The 11,328-nt window shown below is 32.4% G+C and overlaps 1 protein-coding gene across 1 annotated transcript; it reads left to right on the top strand.

Moving 5' to 3' along the window:
• Positions 1–553: 553 nt before the first annotated feature.
• LOC310737429 (uncharacterized protein) lies at positions 554–6,096 on the top strand (the record flags this gene model as incomplete). Its single annotated transcript, XM_083561757.1, has 6 exons — positions 554–588; positions 4,790–5,162; positions 5,253–5,345; positions 5,454–5,534; positions 5,630–5,667; positions 5,986–6,096. The coding sequence occupies exons 2-6, from the start codon at positions 5,060–5,062 to the stop codon at positions 6,094–6,096; spliced, it is 426 nt and encodes a 141-aa protein (XP_083417883.1). The 5' UTR covers positions 554–588; positions 4,790–5,059.
• Between the last annotated feature and the right edge of the window lie 5,232 nt (positions 6,097–11,328).

Here is an 11,328-nt window from a genome sequence, read left to right as displayed (position 1 = left end):
GCTGTGTTGTAATGGCATTTGTCTTGGAAACCATTAGAATTGTAGAATGTATGGTTTCTATTGTTTTTCTTTTTTTTCAGCAGTTGCAGTTGAAGAGATATCATCTTCACGTGTCTAGAAACAACCATGTGTTAGCTTTAGCTTTCTCTGTTTATTATCTGCTGTATAAGAGGGTATTGCTGCCTGGTGGCATTCAGTCTTAGTAGTTATGTCACACTTCATTGTGAAAATAATTGTATTATGCCCAGACTTTGTTTACTGTTAATTGCACCACATGTGAAAATATGTACACGCTACCTTTTTGTTCCAAAACAACTACTTCATTATGAGCTTGAATTCACAGCATGAGTATGGAACTGTGGGTGAGATGTGGGTGGAGGGGAATAAAGCATAGGGTATCATGTTTTTTTTTTTTTTTTTTCTCCTTTATTTATTAGAGCCAATCACATGTCTTGTTTTGGAGCATGCCCAGTAAAAAGCGACTTCTATATAAATTCGAACGTTGCTTCATATACACTCTTTTTTTTTTATGGTGAACACATACAATGGCTGGTTTCTGGGTTTTCATGCTGAGCTTTTGCATGATGCGTAAGTAATTATGTTGAATATTTTGAATTTCTAATTAGCAGATTTGTTTTTTTTGCAATCAATTCAATTTAAATCCTAAAATAAAGATATTTTAATTGGTTCTGTTATTTTAAATAAGTGTATTTCTCTTCTTGCTTTGTTCTTGAATTCAGTTAAACTAATGAACACATTTGCTTTATAGATGCAGCAAAAGCTCGTACGAACTTTTCTCATTCCATCAAAGAACCAGAAGTTCATCAGTTCGATACGGAACTCTGTGTGGATATCGGAGATTTGGCTACTCTACAGTGCTGTATTTATGGGATACGAGATATTAATATAATTATTTGGTATAAACAATCATACAGAAAACAGCCTTGGGTTATGTGCAGAACCTATAAAAATGATGAACAAACTTTTTTTCATGAATTTCGAAATCCTCGATTTCAAGCAGAAAGATCTTCAAACTGCTCCAATATGATCATTTCTAACATCATACAGTCTGATGAAGCCGTGTACTACTGCTCAATCATCTCACCATACAGTGTGTTTGGAAATGGGACTTATTTAAAAATTAAAGGTAGAAATGCACAATTTTGTTTTTACAATTGATTTACAATTTAGTAACTTAAATAATTTTACAATTTAAAACTAATGAATGAATTTATGGATATTTTTCACTATTAACTTTAACATGTTCAAGTGGTAAATAAATAATTAAGTGGATTAAAATAATAATTATATATATATATATATATATATATATATATATATATATATATATATATATATATATATATATATATATATATATATATATATATATAAATATTAAAGTGAAGCAGCAAAATAGTGTCATTTTTTTAGCAACACTGAAAAACAGACTTTTGGTGAATTATGGTAAATATTTGCAAGTGAGTAATTTGTTTTATTTTCTATTAAACTATTAAATCAGGAGCATCTAAACCAGGTCTGTGTGATGATTCAGTGAAGTGTGAAGCAACACTGCATGGAAGCAGAACTAACTTCACCACACAAGAGAAAGCAGGTAAAATACTTACAATATCATATAATTCAATATTAATTCAAAATAAATAATTCATAAAGCATTAAAGAATCAGAAATGATCAGATCTCTACACTGGACAGTGCTCGGTTTGGGAACTGCGTTGGGTTTGTGCACACTGCTGGTGTTCTTTCTCACTTATTTCCTACTGAGAAGGAAAAAAAGTGATAAATGTAAGTGCTATAGTGATCATAATAATTACTCAAATACAAGTAAAATACAAATTTTTATGGTTAACTGTGTTTCTGAATTAATAGTCAATGCTTCAATAGAAGATTCTCCAGAAACGATGCAGGTACTTGTGCAAAAATGTATATTTAATTTTAGTTTATTTAACTACTGATAACATCTACTATCTATGGACCTGTATAATATTTATATTATATTTATGTACAGCTTCCTGTAATGTATACAGTCTTTTTTTTTCCTCCAGGAAGCTGAAGATGAAATGCTCAATTATGCAGCTTTGAAATTCTCCAAAAGAAAAGCCAAAGCTGAAAAAAGCAGAACCGTTTTACCAGACGAATGTGTGTACACCAGTGTGAAACACACTCGTAATACATATAATGAATGAATGAATGTGTTAGAGACGTCTGTAGACGTGTTTAAAAAACTTCTCTGTTCTTAAATAAGAAATATAAAAAATCTAAATTTGTTGTATATATATTTTATAAATAACTGATTAAAGACAAACAAATTCTTTATACATGACTCGATTTGCATTTTTTGTTTCAAACAACAGATGTGCAGACAGGTTTAGATTTTGATAATGATATATTCTGAAGCACTTACACAAAGTGATGACACCTTTCATCTTCAGCACAGTTTGCAGCAAGAACAGGAAATTACACCCACCACATTTTACCCTCAGGCACCCACACAAGTTTGCACGAGTGTAGAAGACTAATAATAATAATAATAATAATAATAATAATAATAATAATAATAATAATAATAATAATAATAATAATAATAATAATAATAACAACAATAATAATAATAATAATTTAATAGAAGTAGCTAATTATTCAGCTTTATATTTCTCAATTACAGAATTATTCCTTCATTATTTGCTTTATAGACAGACAGACAGGCAGACAGACAGACAGACAGACAGACAGACAGACAGACAGACAGACAGACAGACAGACAGACAGACAGACAGACAGGCAGACAGACAGACAGAGAGGCAGACAGACAGACAGACAGACAGACAGACAGAGAGGCAGACAGGCAGACAGACAGGCAGACAGACAGACAAACAGACAGACAGACAAAAAAGTGACTGACAGCAATAAAGATAAACAGATCGACAGACACAGTGACAGCTATAGATAGATAGATAGATAGATAGATAGATAGATAGATAGATAGATAGATAGATAGATAGATAGATAGATAGATAGATAGATAGATAGATAGATAGATAGATAGATAGATAGATAGATAGATAAAAATCTGCTAGTTCTGTACTATAGAAAAACTCATCTAATTGAATATATAGTGTAGTAGATGATCTACTGGGTCACACTTCAGGCTCCTACAGGGGGCAGTGCTGAGATTTAAACTCACATCCCTCATATAGGAAAATTGAATGCCAAAGATTACACCAGGTTGTTTACTCAGATCACAAGGTGACAAAATGATTCACATCTAGCCAGATCTGATCCTAAACTCTGTGTGCACTCGTGCGATCAATAAACACATCAAACAACATACGATTCAGCTATAATATTTTATATATTATTTATTTATTTATTTATTTATTTATTTATTTATTTATTTATTTATTTATTTATTTTAAGAAACTGTTCTGGTCTCTGTAATGTAGGTCATTACTGGTATTTTGTTGCCTTCTCCAGGTGGCATGTTATACTATGTAGTCAGGTCAAGAGGCTTCTTGCCCAGTAGACAAAAGTGCTGGGACAACTGACTTTTCCATCCACATACCGTATGGTCTGTTCCTTACTTTCACCACAAATTTTAAGGCACACAATTGTAAAGTTTTTTTTTTTTATTTCATGTGAACTACAGTACAGTAGGAGACCCAAAACTGTTCCAGCATGACAATGCTCCTTGAAGATATGCTTTACCTGAGTTGGTGTGGAAGATCTCCTGCTATAGCGTTCTGACCCTCAACCTCATGGAACACCATTGGAATAAATATGAACACTGACTGCACCCCAGGCCTCCTCACCACACATACATCAGTACTATGGGAGTTCTTAACTAAGGATTTAGTCAAATCAGATTTGTCAAGTCTTGCGTGTGTGTGTGTGTGTGTGTGTGTGTGTGTGTTTATGAAAGTCAGTAGGAGTAAGAGAGTACATGTGTGTGAATAAGAGGGAGGGCAGTGAAGGGGTGCGGTTGCAGGGAGAAGAGGTGGAGAAGGTGGAGGAGTTCATAAGAAATATTTATCCACTAATTCCTGAGCACTGAAAAATAGATGTTGTCTATAGATGAGAATTAAAAGTGGTTTTATTTTGTAATCAAAATATTGAACTAAGGCAATAAATCCTGAACTGATGATCTGTCTGATTTGTCTTTCAGTGTTGAGTTGCCATGGTCATTCTTTTTCTGTTGACATCCTGGTGACGAGCATTAGTAATACTTACTCTGACCTTTAGTTGTGTTTTTTTTTTTCTCTTTCACACAGCTCTGTTCTTAAATGCATTTGTAGACTTTTCTCTGTACATGGCATTTTATAACTGACCTCAAATTGATTCATTCTGCAGGATTTAATTGCACTATACAGGTGCATTTTCCATTACAACAAATATACATGTAGAAATTTGGGTGAGATGTGGGTGGAGGAAAAGAATGTGTGGGTAAGTTTTTTCTTTTGTTTTCTTCATGTAATTGAACCAATCGCATGTCATGTTTTGAAGCACGCTCAGTACAGACCGCCTGTGATATAATGTGAACGTTGCTTCATTCACACTTTATTACTTGATGGCTGGGCAGTGGGTTTTCATGCTGACCTTCTGCATGATGTGTAAGTAATCATTTTCATATTTAATGTTCAAGTCATTTTCGAAATCAAATTCAAAGATATTTTTGTATCAAATTTTACTTTAACAAAATAAAGATATGTTAACAAGAACAGTTAATTGGCTAAGAAATAAATCTAACTAGTTAATGCATTTGTTTTTTCTAGATGGAGTCCAACCTCGTAGGAACTTTTCTCATTCCATCACTGAACCAGAAGTTCATCAGGCTGATACAGAACTCTGTGTGGATATCGGTGACTCGGCTACACTACAGTGCTGTGTTTATGGGACAGACATTAATATAGTTATCTGGTATAAACAATCAAACAGAAAACAGCCTCGGATTATGTGCAGAACCTTAAAATGATGAAGGAACTTATTTTCATGAATTTCAAAATCCTCGATTTCAAGCAGAAAGATCTTCAAACTGCTCCAATATGATCATTTCTAACATCATACAGTCTGATGAAGCCGTGTACTACTGCTCAATCATCTCACCATACAGTGTGTTTGGAAATGGGACTTATTTAAAAATTAAAGGTTCAGCTACAGTTCAGATACTTTTCCTGACAATAAATTCATGATAATAAAAATAAATGTTTATCGGTAAACATGTTACTATTTTATCAGGAACATCTAAACCAACTCTGAGTGATGATTCAGTGGTGTGTGAAGCATCAGTGTATGGAAACAGCACTAACATCAACACAATCAAAAACACAGGTAAGTCATGATTCATTGTTAGTGATATTAATTCAGAATAATTACTCTGTATTTCTTGCTAATAATTTAATTTTATACCTGGCATGATCAGATCTCTTCTTTGGACAGTGCTCGGTTTGGGGACGGCTTTGAGTCTGTGCGCACTTCTGATTTTCTGTCTCACTCATTTAAAAAGTAAAAAATGCAAAAGTAAGTAATTTCCTATTACATTAATTAAAAAGTACAATGTCTTTGTTCTATCAGAAAACATGTTTTTTTACTTTTTAAATTTTTTTTATTAATAGTGAACACTTTTCTAAAGGATTGTCCAGAAAGGATGCAGGTATGTGATCAGTAAATACTGAACATTGTATGAAGTAAAGAATTTATTATATACTGCAGAGGGATTGCTGCTATTCAGAATCTCCTATAGAAATGCATGTCTAATTTTATGCTACATACTTTTACATTTGTAAATTTATACTACATAGAATTTGTCATCAGTTGATGGTCAGTTCGAAAATATTGTATTATTATTATTATTATTATTATTATTATTATTATCATTATTATTATAGAGTAGTAATAGTGGTAATAGTAGTAGGAACAACATCAATAATAATACAAATTATAATAATAAGAATAAACTGCTATTTTTCAGGAGTCTCAGGCTGATATATTAAATTATGCATCTTTCTGGTCGTATGAGAGGAGCCACGACTCATCTGTAAATTCTGTGCACTCTAAAGTGACATACAAGTGTATTATGTAATATTTTAAATAAAACTGTAATCTGGGTTATGGTTATATATATATATATATATATATATATATATATATATATATATATATATATATATATATATATATATATATATGTGTGTGTGTGTGTGTGTGTGTGTGTGTGTGTGTGTGTGTGTGTGAGTAAGTAACACAACTAAGACTTTATGACTTACATGATAAAAAAAAGAAATGCAGAACAAAATGATGAAAATAATAATAATAAAAAAATGCAAATAAATGTGTTTGTGTGTTTATCCATCCATCCATCCATCCATCCATCCATCCATCCATCCATCCATCCATCCATCCATCCATCCATCCAATAAATTACAGTTCAGAGAAATGCTATAATGATAATGGATTCTTCACCAAAACAGAATAGTTTTAATATACAGTAGTATATAGTGTCTTCAGACTTATACTGATTACAGAAAGTAGTTGGAAAACCTGGAGGACAAAAACAGGGACATGATAAGAACATACAATAACAGTAATCTGAACTCAGGACAAAACAAAAACCGCTGGAGTTTTGGGGAAAATTATTTGTTTAAACTTTAGTCATAAACTACGAAGAAGAGGAATTTACAGATAGTTTTTTACTCTTGCTGCTGTATGATGATCTCACTGAAAGTTTAGATTAAAGTCAAATTCTTTAGATCTTGATATCACATGATCTGGTATACAGACAAGTGAATAATTATTGGATGAATTGGGTTTCTCATAAATGTCGCCATGACACTGCAGGTTTATTGTCTGTGTACTGTTAAAGACTGCTGTCTACGCTTGATCCTGAACCTTATGAAGATGTTACTGTAGCTCCAAAACACAAATGAATGACAGAGAGATCTTCCACCCAGTTTCAGCAAAATGTAAAAATCAACTAATGGGCCGGATTTAGAGAGCTGAGTAGGTTTGTGACACACATTTCACTTCAGAGTACACAATATCATGAGGTTGATCGCTCTTTCTCCTCCCACTTTGATTTTTCCTCTTATTGAAATGTAAAGCAGCATAATTCAACTCCACGTCATGTCCCTGTGGGAATAAAACTCAAATCAATCCACATGTAACAGGTTTATAAACCTCAAAAATATAAATGCATGTTGTTGGGAGAATTTTATTTCACACAGTTTATACTCAAATACTCGATTCTGATTGGTCAGCAGCTCTGATAGTCATGTACATGCAGATCGCAGGTTTTTATTAATAACCATCAGTGGATGTATAAACTAAATCAATAGGTTGTCCAACATGGGAAAATCTTCAAAGCAGAATATTTTACAAATCTGATCAAAACTGAGAACGCAAGCTAGTGATCGAGCAACTGTTCATAGCTGCTGTATATTAATGCAAAACAGAAAACAAGGCGAAGTTCTACGACATTAAACATGTGCATATGTTGATCGATTATTTATCAATAACAGAAGAACCCAGTGTTAAAGTGCATTCTGTGAGTGTATAATATCTACCTCATCGTCCGCTTTTTCTGCCACAGTGTGTTGCTGAAATCTTTCTACCAAAAATACACGTTTACATGGTTTATATTTTATTATTGATTAGTTATATAAACAGTTTTTGATTTAATTTTTATTTATGGAAAAAAAAAAATTTAATAGATTGATTTCAGCCAGTGATTTACCTACATTTCCAGATGCACATCTTATATGCAATTATTTGCAATTTTTATAATTTTTTAGGAATTTTTTCAGAGCAGAATCGCACACACTCCCAAAGCCAAGGTCAGAATGATCAATGAAGCATTTACAGTCTTTTCTGTTTAATAGAAATGAAAAAAATAAAGAAAGAATGAATAAATTAATTAATTAATGGATGAATGGATAAATAAATAAATGAAGGAAAAAAACTAAACTAAAAATAAAGGAAAAAAAAATTTAATAAATTAATTAATCCAACACAAAAAGCACAAAAAAATGTACAAAAAATAAATACAAATAATTGCCATTGAAATTATTTCCTAAAAAAATTATCTTTTGGTAAAATGGTACTGGAACACAATTTTTTTTTACATGTTGAAATGCGTCTCATTATTAAAAAAAAAAAAAACGCACAAATAAAAGTTGCAACAAATGTGAAAAGAGTTCATGAATGTGGCTGATATTTCCGAGTGAAATCTCAATGTGAATTTCAGTTAAAATCCAGGGTTTTTTTCTCGAATTCTTCATCTATTGTCTATTGTTGAAAAAGAAATAGAATGAGTGAATTCTGAAATGCAAAAACTTACAATGAAGTATTTAATTATAAGTGCTTTCTATATCAAATCAATCTACTACAAGACACATCAATTCAGGATCTACTAATTTTGTCAAGCTACAAATATCAATGAAATACAGAATATACCTAAAAATAGACAGAGAATAGAGTCTCACCCAGATGTACTCGTGTCCTGTTCCCGAAAATGATCTTCCCACACAGGACCACAGCGCAGTAGTAAGTTCCAGTATCATTGAGGCTGAAGATGTTCTTGGACAAGTTGTACACACAGGTGTGTGTAGAAGATTCACACTGAAGGCTGCTGTTGTGATGAGTGAAAATGAGTTGAGGATGGGATTGTGATGGAGCAGCTCTGAACCAGAGCACTTGGAGTTCTGCTGCTCTGCTCTCAGAGAGAACCGAACACTGCAGAGTCACTGATGCTCCTGCAGGAACCGAGTCTGATACACTGCTCTGGAACACTGTGACGTTCAGATGTGGTTTATCTGTAGGAGAATTAAATACAAATTTGGTCAGTAATGCAGAAGATTTATAAGATGTGTAGTGTAGCGGATTATAAAAACTATAGCTGCAAAAACATTTTATTGTGTAACAATGTATTGCATAATAACAAAAATAATACTAAATAAATATCTTTATATTATCACAGTATATCATATGTTAATATAACTGGATGAATTTCATAGGAATTAAAAAAAGGAGTATATTAATGACCTCTTATAAATATTCCACTGGTAAATTGAATAATATTTACTTCAGACCTTCCTACAGAAGTACATCGCTTCATCATCTTTATAAACATCATGACTATTTAGAAAAATTAGGTCCTTCACTGGACTCTCCTCCGCATGGCCGACATCCGCGGAGACGAGCGAGACGGTTTCATCGAAATGTACAGATTGTGCTGAAACGATAACAAAAAAAGAATTACATTAAAAAAGTTATCATAAGAATAAAAGTAAATTTTTGTTTACTTAAAATCATACAAATAATAAAAAAATATAATAATATACAATTATTATAAATTTAAATATTATTGAAAAATGAATTAAAACAATTTGGAAAAAAAAAACATTTAAAGATAATAATTAAGAAAAATTTGATACAATGAAAATGCTTAAAAAAAACATAAATAGTAAAACAATGAGCTTTTAATTAAAAGCAGAATAAAAATAATTGTATTTAAAGTTTTACTTACCTATATAGAGAAAGAAAATGAGAATCCACACTGGGGCCATGATCATGACAAAAACAATAAAACAACCCAAATGTTCCAACACCTGAAGCACTGAACACTTCAAGCTCAAATTCGTCTTTTTTTTTTTTTTTTTTTTTTTTTTTTTAACTCACTGACTGTCACGTCACAAGTCAAAATTTCCACCAGCATGCTGTGTAACCTTCTTCAACCACCAGAAGTCAGTGACACAAACAAAAACCACAAAAAAATAAAAAAAATTAATAATAAATTGATGTTTACAGGTAAGACTGAATGCAGGTTCATACATACGATAAATTCGTTTTATTTTTCATATATGAAGGCAGAATATGAACATTGTGTGCTGGAGTGACAGGGGCAGTAAAAACTAGCATTCTGTAGCATAAACAACCAAACACAGTGAGTATTTGGACACCAACACAATCCTTATAGATTGACCTTGTAGGAATTATAGCCTTTTTCTTTAATGCACAATAACTGCATTTTTACATGTCAAAAGTAATTAGACACACAATCAATTACAAATAATAGAATTATATTTAATACATGGATGTAAATCCTGGTTAATGGCTGCTGGAACTATTTGACATCAGTGAAATGTGAGGTCAAGAGCCTGACTGGGGCATTTAATAACATTTCAATATGACTAAATAATGTACAAATAGCACTTTCTTTACCTTATAATGAACAAACTTCATAATCAAACTAAAGGACAAACACACAATGCCTATTAATTTCCAACCAAATTTCTCTTTCTATTTTTAAACTATCATTTTTGTTCAATTGCAGAGGCAACCCAGTGTGTATTAGCTCGCTAGTTGTTAATGTTTTGCTCTTTTATGCTAGTGTTTGTTGTGGGGATAAACAATTCGAATAGCTTCTAGTTAAAGGGGAGATCTGTGTGTGAGATTCTTAAGGCTTTTATCTCAACCTACTCGTTCTCATACATCAGAAAAGATCTTTATCAACCCTCAACCTCAAACCACAGGAGGCTTCAACTGATCACCACAAAGAAGATAACAGAACATGCAAGGTTTACTGGGGATTTACCAACATGAATAATCGACTGTGTGACAGTGTGGGACATCAGCTGTCCTTCAGGAGCAAACTACATCGAAAAATAAATCCTGAGACTAGTTTAACTTGCATTATGTTTAGCATTTTATTGCATTATCTTAATATTTTTAACTCATCACACAAAACTGGTTCAGTGGTGGGCCATACAGTTCACATCTAGGCCTTCAGTGGTGTACTTTCTGAATCAATCCACCTCTTAACACGATCATTTTTACATCACAGCTTAAAAAACCCTCAATATTATACAGAAACGCAGTATAAAAAAAGAGTTGCAGCACAGACAAAATGAATAAATGCGATTACTAAAGCAAGAAACCCAATAAACTCAATTCAGAAAGTCTCCTTTCACTGTAGCCACAGCTGCACAGCTGCACAGCCTGCATACATCATCTCCAGCAGAAGCATCGATATTTACCTCATAAAAAGACCCCATGTCTTCCCTGCACTTTTGATTTTGTTCTGTGCATTATGTTTTGAGGGGGAATTTGAAATGAAGGCAAATTGTGTGTATTTACGCAAATTCTAAGGGAAAGAAAACTTTAAGTATAAATGGTTCATGAAAAAGCTTAACAGCTTTTTTGAGCTGTTTTGGTTGACCTTTTCTCACGATGTCCAGCTTTTCTTGAAAAGTCTGTTTAGTAAACATCATTGCAAGTGTATCTGCAACCACATCAATTTATTTTCCTCTGTCAGCCA

This window comes from Silurus aristotelis, assembly GCF_946808225.1.
Source record: "Silurus aristotelis genome assembly, chromosome: 14".
NCBI classification, from domain to species: domain Eukaryota; kingdom Metazoa; phylum Chordata; class Actinopteri; order Siluriformes; family Siluridae; genus Silurus; species Silurus aristotelis.
This window is presented reverse-complemented; position numbering and strand designations above follow the sequence as displayed.